The sequence below is a fragment of the Eurypyga helias genome, unplaced genomic scaffold (assembly GCF_000690775.1).
Source record: "Eurypyga helias isolate BGI_N326 unplaced genomic scaffold, ASM69077v1 scaffold29250, whole genome shotgun sequence".
NCBI classification, from domain to species: Eukaryota; Metazoa; Chordata; class Aves; order Eurypygiformes; family Eurypygidae; genus Eurypyga; species Eurypyga helias.
Genome location: NW_010224224.1, coordinates 46,354 through 63,009, shown reverse-complemented (window position 1 = coordinate 63,009; position 16,656 = coordinate 46,354). Strand labels below are relative to the sequence as shown.

At 42.8% G+C, this 16,656-nt stretch overlaps 1 protein-coding gene across 5 annotated transcripts in view; it reads left to right on the top strand.

Annotated features, from left to right (window-relative positions):
* The first annotated feature begins 395 nt into the window (after nucleotides 1–395).
* Nucleotides 396–16,656, top strand: part of SEMA6A (sema domain, transmembrane domain (TM), and cytoplasmic domain, (semaphorin) 6A) — a 60,973-nt gene continuing 44,712 nt past the window's right edge. For all 5 annotated transcript variants that reach the window (XM_010161011.1, XM_010160995.1, XM_010160987.1 and 2 more), the window contains exons 1-7: nucleotides 396–535; nucleotides 3,171–3,288; nucleotides 8,342–8,402; nucleotides 9,898–9,960; nucleotides 10,803–10,904; nucleotides 13,674–13,764; nucleotides 16,398–16,517. In XM_010161011.1, coding sequence (XP_010159313.1) covers nucleotides 436–535; nucleotides 3,171–3,288; nucleotides 8,342–8,402; nucleotides 9,898–9,960; nucleotides 10,803–10,904; nucleotides 13,674–13,764; nucleotides 16,398–16,517 — 655 coding nt within the window. In that variant the 5' untranslated portion in view covers nucleotides 396–435. The remainder of the gene's footprint in view (nucleotides 536–3,170; nucleotides 3,289–8,341; nucleotides 8,403–9,897; nucleotides 9,961–10,802; nucleotides 10,905–13,673; nucleotides 13,765–16,397; nucleotides 16,518–16,656) is intronic.

Genomic DNA, 16,656 nt, shown 5'->3' with positions numbered 1-16,656 from the left:
GTGGTTTTTTTATTTATGGTGTGTGTCATCGTGTCATCATGTAATTATGTAAACCAAAGAAGGGGAAAACAAAATATTTCCCAAAAAACTCTCATAGGCTGTCAATCAGTATAGGAGATGAAGTTTCTTTATTGCCTAGAAGCAGCTGAGGCAGAAAATTCTTCACAAGAAACAGACACTTAAGTCTATCCTCAAACAAGATGTGGTGCTGCTGGGCCATGGGCTAAAGGGAGACCGGCCTGGCAGGGCTGTTTTTGCTTAGAAACACAACATACCTCCTCAGGTAGGGAGAGAAGAAAAACTCACTCTACTTTCCAAGACTCGTTTTAGCTTTCTATATGCAGCGGTTAAAACTGAAGTGAGAGAAGGCGCTTAAGCCCTTGTTTGTCTTCCACAGGGTGAAGTGAAGAAGTGAAGCCTCCCAGCTGAACTACTATGAGGTCAGAAGCCTTGCTGCTATATTTCACACTGCTACACTTTGCTGGGGCTGGTTTCCCAGAAGATTCTGAGCCGATCAGTATCTCGCATGGCAACTGTAAGTATAGGAGGCCAGAGGACTTCATTTGCTTAATACTGATCAGGGGACTCCAAATCAATAGTATTTTGTTACGGTTGGAATTAATAAAGTTGTTTTTCTTGAAGTCTCCCAGATCAGCCAATTTATGTTTTCAGGTCCTAATACAGGCACACAACTTCTTCACGTTGACTTATGGCTACTGGGTGGCAAACTGCTTGATCTTCCAAAACCATATCCTTTCTCCTCCTCAAACAGACACTCCTCAGTAGCATAATCAACCCCAATATCTTGCACTATCCAACGGCAAGGGAAGGAAGCCTTCTTCACACCCCTGGCCCCATAATCAAAGCGTCCTTCACCTGCCTTGTGAAAATGTAGTTCTGGATAACCAGTGAAGCACCTCAGAGTGTCAAGCATAGCACACTAAAGTAACTGACCTCTGAAAACATCATTTGTTGATCCAATACAAATAATTGAACTTACTTCTTTAAGCTCTGATGGATCGCGCTTTAGCATGAGACCTTTTTTGCTCAGCTGGAAATGTAGCTAAAAACCAAATCAAGACAAAGAAACTGTTGTAACAGAATCTCTCTTCTTTCTTACCAGCAATAATTGGCAAACTTTCCAGAATCTAGGGGAATACAGACAGCTGTGAGCTGGTATTGAGATTTGCCAGCTAAACAGGTGAAGAGCTTTCCGTGCGTTTTGCCGTGCAAGTCAGGCTTAGCAGAACTGATTCTTTCACATTTCCCTCGACTCAATTGTGATTACTGCAAAGAAAAGTCGTCTGAAGTCCCATCTGATTCAGATGTTTAAAAGGAAGTCTTTAGCGCCTGGGTCTGAAGAATTATGTTAAGGAGTAGCGAGTCAGCAATGAGTAAGCTTCTGTTTAAGCCTGCTTTGGGTCAGGAAGTTGAATTTAAAGTGAATCACGTGATTGTCATTGCTTACTGTGCTTTGGGGTGGCCTTGGCACCTGTAAACTTGTCTGTCTTGGGTAAGACCAAGCTGAAAGACGGACTCCAGGGGGGCACTTGGTGTGCTCCAAATGCTAATAGGAATCTGGGATACAAGAGCAGGGGAGAACTGCTTTGAAGCACGTCTAGTGTGAACACTAGGCCTTCAGCACCAACATTTTCTCCTTCCAGAAGGGTGATGCTAATGGTCCTTGTTAATCCAGAAAGTACCAGTCTTGATCTTTTTGAAGAAATAGAACATGGGATAGCTGCTTCCTCTGTGGCTTGGCATGCTGAAAGGCACGTGAGTGTGCAAACCCCCAGCTTGTGCGAGATCCGTGAGCTACAGAGGAAATGGTACTGCACAGAGAACATCTTGACAGTTAAACTCGTCATTTTGCATATAGGACTTGGTCAGAAGGATTAAGCTTCTGAATGCAAATCCTGTCTGGGCTATGCTTAGCACTGGACTTGCAGAGAAGTTTCTGTTTCTGTGCAGTTTTGTCAGCAGCCTTTCTGATGCATGGCACAAGTGCTTTGCTCAGGCCATGGTGCGAATCAGTGCTTTGACCAAGCTTAACAGGGGAGATACTTTTGGAGGACAATAGCTGAAAACACTGCAGCCGTAGCTGAGTTTCTGAAGAAATGAACACCCTGAACCAGCTCCAGTTTTCTGGAAAAGCATATTGATGGGGAAAAGGCTCAGGCCTAGCTAGATGCTAGTCAGTTTGTCATTAACCTGCACATGCAGCAGTTCTGCATTGATGCTGCTGCTCATCAGAGGTTTATCCTCCTCCTGTCTTCTGACTGCTGTTTTGTTTACTTACCTAGCTCTCAAGTGTGTGCATCTAGATGTCACGGTCACATAAACATGTGAAGTCTGACAAGGTGACCCTTAGTGAGAAGTGTTCTGTGTCGTTAAAGGTGGCACACACAGATCGTCTGGGGAGCAGCAGCACACCCCACGTATGCTGAGGTGTCACCAAAAAACATCGTGGGAATAGAGAGGATAAATGCTATTGGTGGCTGGTGGAGTGTGGGGGAAAGCTGCACTTGTTGACAGCATAAGCTCAGTACAGGGCTTCCAGTCAGTATTGTTGTCCAGGTGCCAGAAGAAAATGGAATATCAGATAGTTGCAAAAATAATATGCAGTGACTTTCATTTTATAAAGTTCAAGTGATGGTTTCCCACTGTTTCTCAGAAATCCCCACAGCTATTCTACGATGGCAGTCCAATCCTGCAGGAAACCCAAGGAGCTGGCAGTTCGAACGAAAGAGAGCCAAGGCTTTTGCTTTAACCACTACCAGTCCAGTCATTGTGGTGATTGATGGGCCACTGTGAAACAGCTTTGTCCTGCTAGACGCACTTTGGCAGCCAGGAGCAAGCATTTAAGCTCTGCAAGCAGTGAAAGAAAAACTGTGAGAAAGTGCCACGTACCTATGTGCCAAGAGCTTCAGAAGAGCTTTACGCTCTAAAAAACCTCATGATTTTTGTCTTCTACAAAGGTGATGACTTTCTCCTTTGCAGCTGCAAAGACTGTAACCTTGAAGAACTCTTCAGCCCTCTGTGCTCATGCCAGGGCACAACAGAAACCACAGGTTTTGGGCATAGCTGAGCCCCATAGCGCTCCATGTTAGCATGGTTTCACTCTGTAATTCTTTTCTGACCCTGTGTGTGGTTTTTTTCCCTTCCAACAGATACAAGACAGTATCCGGTGTTTGTGGGTCACAAACCAGGGCGGAACACCACGCAGAGGCACCGGCTGGACATCCAGCTGGTCATGGTCATGAACAGGACCCTCTACGTTGCTGCTAGGTCAGTAGTCCCCTGCTTGGCCGCTCCTCCCTTGCTTCTTTTTCAGGAGAGAGGAGAAGACAAGCGATAACCTGACTTCTCTGCTGGATACGTTATTTTTAGTATTTTATCCTCCTTGGCAAGAGCTTTGCACCCTGTTAGTAAGGCGTATTGGAAACCTTGTTAGCCAGTCTACTAAGGTTCAGTTTTATGAGGTACTGAGGCAGTCCTTTTAGGACTACACACCTCAGCCTTACTTTGAGTCCAGAAAGAGGGAAGTTGCCAGAGAAATTGTTCAACCCCATGAAGGAGGGAGTCCATCCTCATCCTGTAATTTTGTTTGTGCCCACCATTAATGGCATATTTTAGAGGACGATTCCGCTGGTGCACAAATGCCTGTTCGGGTAAGAGTTATTAAACTGTAACATTGCTGTTTTAGGCACGTTTTTAATATCTTAAGACAAAAAAAGAGGCAAACGTTTGCCTCTGTTCTTTTAATGTACTCAGCAAGGTTAATTGAATTTGGTGTCTGGATTTTTTTGGAGAGCTCTACTGTGCAGATACAAGCACATGCCTTTTTATAAAAATTGCATATAGAGCCACCCATTCCGCTTGTGTAGCTCAGCACGAACCATCGGCTTCAGTGGAGCTACACAGATTTATACAGCTGCCAACCTGGCACAGATCAGACGTTAACACTTCCTCTCCCTGCCTGTTGTTAGCGTTGATGATTGACAATCTTAGAGTGGGAATTACCTGATCAACACAAGGTAAATCTAAGAAGGGTCCAGATTAGTAGTAGTAGTCCATTTTAGGAGCTCTTGGACCCGGATCCTGTTAGGGACCTCCCCGCAAGCTGCGCCTCCGGGAGCAGCTTGTTTCCTGCCAGTTTTCTGGTCCTTCTCCTCCATCGGAGTAATACGCACCCTTCTGCGTGTGCCACAGAGAGCCAGGCTGTTGCTGCAGATGGGAGAAGTGGTGGGTGGGATGGCCAGGAGGTGAGAGGGAACAGCTGCTGAACGGGCAGCATCTCACCACCAGCCCTGTCCTCAAAGCCCTTGGCAGCCTCTGGGAGCTGCCTGGCTTCCTTCTCAAACAGCCGTTCCTCATCTTCTGGGTGGTCAGATGTGTCCTGTGGTGGAGATCTGCCTGTAGATCTCCACTCGGCACCAAGTAATTAGTCGAGCCGCACCAGCAGCGTGTCCCTGGCTGCAGGCACTGCAGCCTTAGCAGCTCAGCGCAGCTCCCTCGTGCTTCTCACACACACCAGTGTGTATGGGAGCTGAGCAGCAGAGCCCTGGCTCCTCACTCCTGCCAAGCCCTTGCGTCACGTCTGGGCAAAGAGCGTGCACCCTTCCCCGGGGAGCTGCCGTGGCGTTGGATGTAGGGCACAAAAGTGGGCAGCCCACAGCAAGGCCTCCCTAGGCTTTGCCTGAGCGCGGGGGCTTAGTATTTTTGCTGCATTTAGTGTGATAATGAGCGGGGCGGGGGAGCGGGCTGAAGGGTTTTGAAAGGTGGTGGCAGGATTTCCTCCTTTTCATGGCTGAATTCCCTTTGCTTTCCTTATTTGTTTTCCTTTAAATTAGGAAATCATTTGCAGTGAGAAGGTGGTAAATCCGCTTTGCGGATTTTGCTCGGCTGTATTCATAGTTTGTTCCCAGGCCGAGATTGACGCAATTAGACTATCGCAGTGCCCAAGCAACCGGTATTACAGCAGGAAAACTCAGTGAAACATTTTGTGATGTGAAACTGCTGTGTGGACAAAGTGTATAAAGAATGCTAATATATGTGGGATAGTATGTGTGCTGGTATGTGAATATGCATTCTTACGTGTTATGTGGCTATATATTTATATAAAACTGTTTACTGCAATGTAAGTGCTTATATACTCCTTAGGACTAGTGACCTACAAAAAAAGAATAAAGTCCTGCTCTGTTTTGTACTTACACAAGCCCAAAAAAATCTTCTTACACTTTTTTCCTGTGTTAATAACTCTTTGACATATCCTTTTCCCCCTCCGCTCGTTATTGAATAAAATCCCTCTTGGGCTGAGAAGCCTATGTGATACAAGTTAAAATTCAAAGGTCATTTTTATCTTTATGTAATAAATTGCAGAAAATGAGTCATCCTTTGATAACTAGTATGAATGAAAGTTTGTAACTGCAGTACCTCATTTCCTTTAGAGGTAGTAGTAAATCCACAGACTGAAGAAAATGTGTACACAATCAAAGGTGTTTCTCAGAGTTTTGTAACAAGATTCATTGAAAAATGGAGCTAACATAAATCCCTTAGCTCTCATCAGATATTGCTTTCATGCTGCTTTTTTAGCCACTGAAATACAGCGATGCCGAGTTCACATTTGTACCCAATTATCTTAAAGGCAATCAAAGTGAATGGATACGCATTGGGAGTTTTTATTCTGGGGTTGTTGGGTTTGGGTTGGGTTTATTCGTTTGTCTGCTTGTTTTAGAAAATCCAGCATTTACTCTGCAGACAGTTTTCTTGTGCAGGAGAGGACTAACTCAGATTTGAGAACCACTAACACTTTATTACTGAGCAAAAAATTTCTGTCTGTTGGTCGATTTTCATACTGGATACATGGCTCTTGTATTAGCTATTACCAAATAAAATGCTGTGTCTCTTCAGAAAGCCTTTTTTCATACTAATAGGCAGGGATATCCAGCCAGTATGAATTAGAATAACTCAGCTGAAGCCCATGAAGACGTGCTGTCGGAGTATCTGGGTTGCAGTCCGCAAAGGACCAGCTCTGTTTTCTTTCCTGCTCGTGGGAAGGGTACTCCCTCGCTGTCTCTCTCAAACTCACCTACACCCACGCGCACACCCCCTTTTCTAAGTTTGCCATGTCTCCTCCTCCCATTGTCTTTCTCAGCTTTTGTTCATGTTATCTGCCACAGCACCTACACAGCGGTTTATTGAGCGGGAGAAGTGTCTCCCTCCCCATTCGCAGTTACACGTTTCCAGGCGATGCATCCAGTGGCCAAGGGTCATGCACAGCCGGTGGCATTATTTAAATTCCCTTCCTCCACAAGATTATGCCATGGCAACAAAACTCCGTTCTGCTGAGTGGAGGTGGGAAAAACGGAAGCAGTAGGATTAAGTCAATTTGTGTTAGAATAACTTAATTAGCAGCCGGCTGTACACATACCACAGCTAGTAGATAGCAGGAGTTGGGCAGCAGTGGGAAAAGGAAGGCGAGGACAATCCCGCATTGTCCATGGTTAAAAAGCCCTCCCCTGAACTTGACAGCTCTTTCGCTCTTTGCTGACACTGTCAGCAGCTACGTCTCACGTCCAGCGTGATATGTAATTCGCCTGATGCTAGCCCTCTTTCAGTTGATCCCGTAACTTAGCATCTGAGTTTTCTTTGAACTGTTTCTTGAACCAGAAAGTAACCTGAAAGCTGTTTTGTTGAGCGTGGAGCTGAATAACTCAAGCCTCATCCTGAATACCACCAAGGCATTTTCTAATAGTCTAGCTTAAAAAGAAAAAAAAAAATCATAAACACTGGAAAACAAGACTTACGATTAAAATCAAGAGCTGCGCTGGAAGAAGGGTTTTAGAGCTCCAGCCGCACCTAATTTGCAATTCAAGAGATTTTGTTCCCACTTCTATATAGTAGGAGTGACAGCAGCAAAGAGTGATATACATAAAAAAGGAACCGTGCAGTAATCTATGGAGCTGGTATCACCACGCTAATAGGTAATTTTAGTCCAGCACCAACCCTGACCGCTGCTCTGCCAGTAAAGACAGGCAAATAATAAACTGAAGCGCTAAACCAATCTGGGAAGTAAATGGAGCTCTGGTTTTACAGGGTCTGGAGAAGAAAACCCACAACTCCTCAGTTTGGCATCTTACAAAGCAAAACAGCCTCAAGCACCGTAGCAGACGGTAGATTTTTAAAAGCCAGTTCCCTGCAACAATGCTGCCGCTTTCCTCCACGTGAGAGAAGTGTTGCTTACTGCTCTGCTAGTAGTGTTTTGTGTTTGCTTGTTTAAGAGACTGGCGGTGTTTCCCCAAAACCCCGCAAAATGAAGCTAATCTTGACAGCAGGCATTTCTGAAATGGAAACGGCCTGTATCTGACTTTCAGCAGACCCCTCCAATGCTGTGGACTGTGCGCCAGCTGCACAGCTCCCTGTGTTTTGAAAAAAGCCAGTGTTATTTCAAGGAAAAATGAGATGGTCAGTCCCAATTTGATGTGGCGGTTACGACAGCATTATGGGTTGCTGGGTTGACTCAAATTTTGGGTTCCATACAGAGAAGTCCTTGTTCTCAGCTTACACAGAGGGAAGTATTTAAAAATATCTCTTTACCTGAGTCGCTGAGTCTATTTCCTCTTTCCAAGGAGAGATTGGCAGCTAATTGTAGAGAGGGACAGGTTCTCAGGAAAACAGAAAAGTGCATGCAAGCAAGAAATGTGAATTTTTTTCAGTGAAGTATTTTACAGTTTAGTTTGGCCACCAGCGTGTAAAGAGAAGAATGATTTCTGGGGATAGTTTTGTGTCTGTCAGCCTTTTGCCTACCATATTGTCAATCAAATTATCACAGCTGAGGTTAGACACACAATTAAAAAAAAAAAAAAAATAGAAAGAAGCATTAACCTCTTTTTAACCCTGGATGACTAAATGTGGCACAGTGACTGCTAGCCCAGGAGTCTGGAAAAGGCTGCCTAACAACTAGTGTAGCTGATTTGAGAATACACAAAAACATCTGCATGCTAGATCGTGGCATCTGCTGTAGGACCTACGGAGCAGAAATGATATGAGGCTCATCTCCTTTCCAAAATTCCATTTGTTCAAATAATTGCTTTTGGGAAAGAATCCTGCTTTGAAGTTTTGTGGCATTTTTCTTTTTTTCTTACTGGGGAGGATGATGGTTTATATATGAAAAGTGCTTTTCTGGGCAAAGCAGGTGATGCTGTCACTAGTGTTCCCCAGTAAGACCTGTGATCTTTTTTTGCATGGATTATGGATTATCTTGTGATAGCTCTCTTCATAGAAAATGAACTGTCTCACTACTCCATTTGACTTTTCATTCATTTGCCTTTGTTTACAGGGACCATATTTATACTGTTGATATGGACACATCACATACAGAAGAAATTTATTTTAGCAAAGTAAGTAGCTTTTATCATCATCCAGAAACCAAGGACAATAGAACAAGCTTCACATAAATAGGAAGATGACATTGTTTCAAACAATTTGCCAGCACTGCTGTGAAAACTGTAATAAGCAAGTAAGATGGTGTTGCTAATCATATTTGGGGAAAGCTAGACTAGCAATCATGTCCTCGGTGAATTTCTGATAAGTGATTTAGCTGGGCCAATAAGCAATCCTTACTGAAATACAGTGAGGTCCCTGATGAAACATCTGTCAAACATCAGTTCATTTATATTCAGCAGTTTTCTATAACAGCTATACTACCCCAATTAAGTACACTGAAACTTTCATCATAAAAAGCAAGTGTTATTTACATATTTTCATGCGCACAAATTTTGTTCACTCATGCAAGTACTCACTAAATAAGATCTTATTATAACATCACTTTGTAGATGTGTTCACATTATCTCCATGGGAAGTTACATTCGAACTAAGGAGAGCTTTGTCTACATTACCATATTGTGTATTACCATAAACGTACTAGAAATAATCTCCCTTCGGCTACTTTGCATTGCATACACATTGTGCAATATGTGCCACACACAGCCCTGGTCCAGCAGAAGGTCATCCGAATCTGAGTTCTGGATCAATTCCCCTGTAGGAGTGGAGACTGTTTCGTTGTGACTATGAATGGTGCTGAAGATGAGCTTATGACCAATTGCTCATAAAAAAGTGAGGGCACAGGCTTGTAATGGAAATAAACATTCATGGCTACCCTTTGTGCCCGTTTAGGAATGCACAGTGACTCAGTTTACTGATGTGAAACGTTGTCAGGACTGTCATGGCTATAGTATCTAAGGTCTTACTGTTTTGGCCATATGTTTTTGAAATGAAGTTTTATTTTAATTAATCAGCCTACCACATTTGAGCACTCCAGAAACTCACTGCAAGAAAAAGTCCAGGCTAGGATTTACCTGTAAATGTTCTGGAGGAAGAGTATTAGCAGATAAAGGCAGCAGCATCTTGATAGGTAGAGGGCTTTCTGAGCCTGTTGGCTGACTTGAAGTGATAAGAATTACCTGCATCTGATTTCTTTGCTAATCTAAAATGTCGACTTCCAGAATACATGTTTCGTTTAGAGTCCAGTTAGGGTTTGTAGTCCATAAATGTTTATTCTGATTTTCAGAACAATATCAAATTAAAAGAAGAGAGCATTTAGTACTCTTAAGAAAAGTGCACATATTTTTGAAAGTTGGCCTATTGCTGAATTCTGTTGGTTTAGGCTTTAAAAAAATGGGATAGGTTTCTAGTCTAATGAGTCAATGGTAACACAAAATTAAGTGAATGCTCCACATCACTGATCTTTCATTGTTGTGGTGAATTAATCATGGAGAAAGGGTGCAGAAAGCTTTCAGGAAATATATGTTCAACAGCTAGTCTCCCCTAAGGGACTTCTGAAATCAAATGCAACAACCTCTGGGCTCTAATTGATTTCTTTCTTGATCCTTGCAGAAATTGACATGGAAATCTAGACAAGCTGATGTAGACACATGCAGAATGAAGGGAAAACATAAGGTACGCAATTTTCTTTTCTTCTGCATCTGCCACTTTAGTTTAGTTGCTTCACTATTATCTCAGGCTGCTGTCTGTGATGTGGAATGGATCATGCCATTCACTTCTTGCCAGTAATTGCTTTTTCCATCAACTTACTGAAGGCTTTAATTTGCAAAAATAGTTCACTTTTAATGTGATAAAACACTGCGACAGGAGCCACAGCAATATCCTGAAATACTTAAAGCACTGGGGATTTTGGGCATAGCGTGCTGATTTTGCTTACCACTGCCGTAAAAGCTAAATGCTGCTGTCCATCCTCCTGCAGGAATCTACTGAGTTTGTGTAAAGCATCGGCGTGAATGTGTACAGCTGTAGAAGGACTGTTTCTCACACCAATTTTACCCTACTGTAACCTATGACTAGCACGAGTGGTATCAGAATCAGATGCAGACTCTTTGATTCTTTACACCTGCTTCCCCTTCTAGTTAGAGATGCTTTATGCCAATACGTTACATTGGTGGTGCTACTCTCTTACAGAAACACAGATGAGAAGATCAGATTTTTCACTCTTGAGGAAAGCGGCAGCATTCAAATGAAACTCACCTCTGTGAACAATAGCAAAATCTGACCTACAATAAGATTTCCATATCTTCAGTTTTTAGTAACCATTTTTAAACCACTAGAGTATAAATCAACCGCGTCTTGCTCATTGTCAGTTAAACATAGTTGAAATAAAGCCCAGAATATCACAGTGGCTACCAGCCAATTTCATTTTAGACCTGACAATGAAATATCATGGCATAAAAATAAAACCAGACACCCAAAATGCACTAGCTGAAATACTTTTTATTACTTTTCTTCAGGATGAATGTCATAATTTTATTAAGGTTCTCCTAAAAAGAAATGAGGATACATTGTTTATCTGTGGGACAAATGCATTCAACCCTTCTTGCAGGAACTACAAGGTATGTGATGTCTTTGTGGGATTTCATTTATGCCTTGTCTTTCTGTTGGATTTATTGTGACTGTGCTGGCAGCAGCATGAGGCTGTCATTCAACAGTGAGTCATTTCACTCTGCAGCATTTATCCTGACTTGTTTCAATGCCACAGAGCTCAGTGTTGATGGGATTTCTGAGGATTGCTTGGACTGATTACCTACTTCTTCGCAACTCCTGCACATCAGAGTTTATTGCCACTTTGCATTGCCCTCCATAGGTGCAAAGTCCTTTAGATCCCTGCTTGGAGATATGGTTACTCCTCGGAAAGTCTCTCAGCTTGTCACTGACGCCCACATCAACTCATAGGCTGATGCTGAGGTTTACCTCTGGAGTAGCATATTTTAAATGTTCCTGTTGTACCGTTCTCAAGCCCAAAGCCAGTTCTCAAGGCACTTGAGGGCTTAGCAAAGCAAAACCTTGGAAGATTAGTGTTGGGGGCCCAGCAGATATGGAGGCTGTGGAGATCCTATGGCATTGTGTGCTGTAGAATTGATTGGCAGCACGGAATATCTCCACAGGGAAAGGTACAGCAGGAGGGTGACATATTCCTCACTAGCTGGGGACCTGCAAAGCCAAAACCTCATCCAGAGCAATGTAAAAAAACCTGTGCTGGTCCATAGATACTCAACATTAATTCCTTGACCTCAATTTCTTCCTCTGACACAGTGTGTCCCTGTCATCTACATTTTAACAGGGCCCATTTATTGAAATATTTCCCATTTTCTCAGGCTTGCACCAGTACAATCTGACATAACCTCCAACAGTGGATGTCTCTGGAGTGGCTCTGAAATGAATTCACTTAGGTCCTTGATATCCAGGCTCTGCTTTTCCTGCACTGCTATGTCCCACAAGTCATTTCTCATCCTTCTTCAGGAAAAAGAAAATTAAGCTTTGCTAATGCTGCTTCTGATAAAGTCACGGCACAATTCTCATTCATTTCATTGGATTCAGAGTTATTGTGAAAAACAGAGTAAAGACATTAACATCCAGAATAATTACTTCCTTAGTGGTATTTCCTGTGACCGCTGCTCTTCCTTGCTTTTTCTGCGATGCTGCTTTACCTTGGTTTAGCCACTGTGATGGCTATAGTCTGGGAAACACAGGAGAGAATCTCAGCGTAGTCTTTTCTTTCAGTCTGTGGATGAAGGATTAAATTTGAATAAAAATACCTGAATCATGGTAACCATGTAGCACAGGTAGCTGGTTTATTAACAGCCAGTTCTTCTTTTCTTCTGTTCCTTTTATCCAGCTACTGGCATGCAACGAAGTTTCTCGATCTCAGTGCTGTATTTCGCCTTCCAGCATCATTTGTCATTTTTAAGCTCTCAATGCCATTAACACGGCTAAGAAATCTCAATCAGGTTTCTTTGGCGTCCTGATGTGAGGGGTGTAAATGGCCCTCCTTACCCGTAGAGCAGGTGTTTCGTTCCCTGTGATGCGTGGCCTCTGCAGGCTGCCTCCCCTGTTGCTGAGCTGCGGGGGCTGGATAGTGATACCTCTGGGAGTCAGAGAGTCCCACCGACACCTGCCCAGGCTTTTCCTCCTTGTATTTCTGCATCACAGAGGGCGAGCACTAAAGGTGTGCCAAACAAAACACAGGGCTCTCTCCCCACTGCCAGTGGAAGCGGGGATGAGCCTGGGGTGTGGGGCTCGGCACAGGGAAAGTTGCCCAGGGCTGCAACCGGTTTCCTCTCACCATCACGTGAAATGCTTTTCAGCCCTTGAGTAAACACAACTGAATCCCTCCAGAGTGGATTTTGACAAGAAGGATACATGACAAAAAACGAATGATGACAAATCCTCCACTGGGGGACTTGGGTGCTGTAACATATGAGCTCAGAGTTGATTGGAGCAGTTGGCAGTGCCAGGTGGGTTATTTTTCATGCTCTGTGAACCTCTGCTGTATGTGATTTATACAGTAAGAGCTGCTCAAGTTACTTGGATATGCTAGAAAGACTCTCATTCCCAAAATATGGTAGTATAAGAATCTTAAAGAGGTAAGAGCTGTACCATTCCCCCATAGCTCACTAAACCCTCTTGAACTTCGCGTAAAGTTGATCTGTATATTTGTATCATTATCAGTGCCCGCGGTGAGTTTATTTCCCAGGAGTTACACTTAAGCCTCAGATTTTACAATTCCTGCACAGATTAATTCTTGCCTGATGGTAAGAGGATTTCTCCGTGACACAGACTCAACTGATACCGTAAGACTTGGAGAGCATCCTTCTGAGTATGCAAATCAAGGAAGAGAGCACCACTGTTGAGACTAGAGCAGAAGGATCTCTGGAGTTCGGGGGGAAAAATGCACACACAGATAATTGTCCTAGTGTTGTTTCTTCTGACGGCTGTGGCTTGCAGTCTTTTCTGTGTATAAGAGCGCTTCTGTTGGATCACTGTTGAGGACAAATTTTGAATCCTTGCCAGAACCACAGACCACATAGCCTGCTACAGTCCAACAGGAAGCTTGTGTACAGATAAAATATAGACTGAAGACTTTTGTAAAATGTGTCAGGGTGAGAATGATTAGCTCCAAAAGAATGCCTGACTTATTGGGCGCACTTTCTTCAGATTGATTTTATTTAATACAGTGATTTTTGCCAGGTTCTTAATTCACAGTCATGAGCACAGTTAGAGAAATGACTTTCCTCCCTGCCCCAGAAAGAAGAAACACTGTCATGAGCCTCACCCTGGGTAAGAAATTTTGTTTCTCTGAGGAGTTCCTTTTTGTTTTTCAGATGGATACCCTGGAGTTCCTGGGAGATGAATTCAGTGGAATGGCCAGGTGCCCCTATGATGCAAAGCATGCCAACGTTGCATTGTTCGCAGGTAAGGCGACACAGAGAAACTCTCTGTTTTCTGTCCTGCAGCCCAGGCTTGCCACAGCACTGTGGCTCTTGAGTCCAGAATGCCAAAATCTAAAAGGTGGCTAAGGGAGTGAGTGAATAACGACTGAAAACAGGGAGCATAAGGAAATGACTAGCACAGCAGCTTTCCCTTCTCTGGGATTAACGCCACGACCATAAACATTGCCTGAAGCCTCTGTTTCCTGGTTCAATATTTCAGTATTTCCTGGATTCATGATAATATGATGCCGGAATAGTGTGAGGCACCATTTCTGGCTGCCTCTGGCTTCTGCCAAAGTCAAGCAAAGTCAAGGCTTGCGTGAACTTAAATGAGGAGCGGGCAGGATGTGCTCTTTAACAGCTCTAAGCTGAAGTTAACCTTCATAATCAAAGGAAGTTAGGGAACATGTTGTGATGTCCCCTTTTCTAGATCTAGAAGGAAAGGGAAGGTGATTTTATTTTAAAGCAGAAAACATCTCAATGTGGTGTTATCAGCTGTTGTAGACAAAGGAGAGAAATGTGTTGTTTAATAATGATTTATGCTGTATGCAGCAGAATACAGTTAACTGATTTCTACTACAATAGTTTAAAAAAGTGAGCGCTTATTAATGGTGTTCATTTGGGGTGTTGATTATGAAATTATATTTATGAACCTCTCTTCATGATTAAATTTCTTTATTGAACTTGTGTTAGTGTGAACACTGCTGATCTTTTCTTCGATTTGTCTGTAAAGTAAGTGGTAAAGATAATACATAAATCACCCATGATAATGTCAGTTCTCTTCAGCAGGTGTGATGCTAGAAAGCCGAGCCTGGGTGCTTATGTGGAAATATTTAGCTATTCCTCTGGAGATTTAGAGAATATGCAGGTATTCCAGCCACCCTGAACCGAGTCTGTGGCTGAAGAGGTGTCTTAAGCAATTTTTATTTTTTTTTACTCTCTATAGTGTAAATTAAATAGGTCTTTTTGTTTCAAAAATAATGGTGATGATGACAGAGGTAGTATGTAATTTCTTAATTACAGTCAAAAGAACATAAAGTAGAAATTCTCTGATTGTAGCAGGTAATTCATAAAGCATGGAAAGGGAGAGACCCTTTCAAAGAAATATTCATCCCATGTGTCTCAGAGTCCCTATCCCCAAGGCAGTCTGAATCACCTTTCAGAAGGGCCTTTCTTACTGTACTGGCCAAGAAACAGTTTATGACCAACTTAATGTAAACATTTACCTTGCATGCAGCTGAAGTTTGTAAGAGGACGCCCACTTTGTCACTGAAGAAGTCCTCATGTTATTTGAAAGTAAAAAGAGTAGTTATAGAGGTGATCATACTCTTTCATGATGATTCAGAATAAACCTGATACTGTCCAAATAAATTCTTGTAGAATATACCCTGTAAATCTGCTAGCTTCAGAAAATCACTGTTGGATATGCCATTCATATTGATACCCATGATGACTTTTCAGAATACAGTGAAAAACCGTTTCAGAGCAGTTTAGGGCACTAATCCAGCTCATCTAAGTCTTTTGGGTGCACTTTCATGAAAATGGCTCTACTTGCAGCCTGAAGCTATTACAGCTGATATGTGCAAATTGTAATTGGTCACATGCTCTTCAGGAACTTGGCAGGAAAGAAAATAAATGTGTGATTGTATTAACATGAGTTCAGATATCCATATGTAAACAATTCAGATTTTTATTCTATTTTAAAATCGGTTTTAGTATCTGTTTTTTTTGTAATTATTTTTTCAGGTTTTACTATGAAAAAAAGCCCATATTTAAAAAGCCAAATGATGGTGGGAATGTTGGTGCTCAGAACAAAGACCACAGTCCTGCTAATAAAAAAGTCTGATTTTTAAATGTTGGGCTGAAAGTAAACATCGTCTGTAAGTGTCATGAGGAGAGCTTGGCTAATGGAAGTCTCTCTGCTTTGTCCTGGGAATGTCCTCAGTGCCGGTGCCTCCAAGACCCAGCACCCAGCGTAATCTCTGTCAAAGGAGATGTGGGCCATTGTCATTTTTATGTAGACAAAACAGAGACACAAGATGCCAAAAACACATCTTAGTAAAGAAACACAGATAGGCAAATCCCCTCCACCTTTTGGCATCCCTGTTTCACCTGGGATCCCTGCATGCTTTTTAATGTTTTTGTTAGTGATCTTTGGCAGAGGAGAAGGGCTCTCAGAGGGAGAAATTTGCATAAGTGTCAATTAGCTGACTGTCCCTAAGACTTGTCTGATTTGCCCTCACAGTTAAAACTGTCCGTTCTGTTGTGACTTCCCATATTTATTTTGCTCACATACATAGGCAGAATTTAGGAGCACGGAACCAGAGGCGTGTGCAGGGAAAGTGGATAGGGTAGTTCGGTGTGACATACCTGAGCTGGAGAGGAATTACTCTGGAAGATTTCTTCTCCCACAGCATCCCTCTGAAGTTATCATTTTGAACACTGATGGCTGGCTTGTTCAGTGCTCAGCTCCATTTACCTTTCATTTTTCCCTTCAGTGTTCCGAAGGAGATTGTGATGATGTCATTTGCCCCATCTCATTTGACTGATGACAGAAAGCAATTACATTATTGCTAATGCTCCTCCTCTCTTGTTTCTTCTTTCCTTCCTCCCCAGAGGGAAAGCTGTATTCTGCCACAGTGACCGACTTCCTTGCGATAGATGCAGTCATATACCGGAGCCTTGGAGACAGCCCAACTCTGCGGACAGTTAAACATGACTCAAAGTGGTTGAAAGGTAGATAAACAAACAAAACAGAAAAAAGAAGTGGCATCTCTGATGAGTCTTGGATTCCTGACAGACCTCTCTGTCATTTCATTTCACCAATGCTTTCTGGCAGAAAGAAGGGACTAAATTACATCTCTTATTTACACAG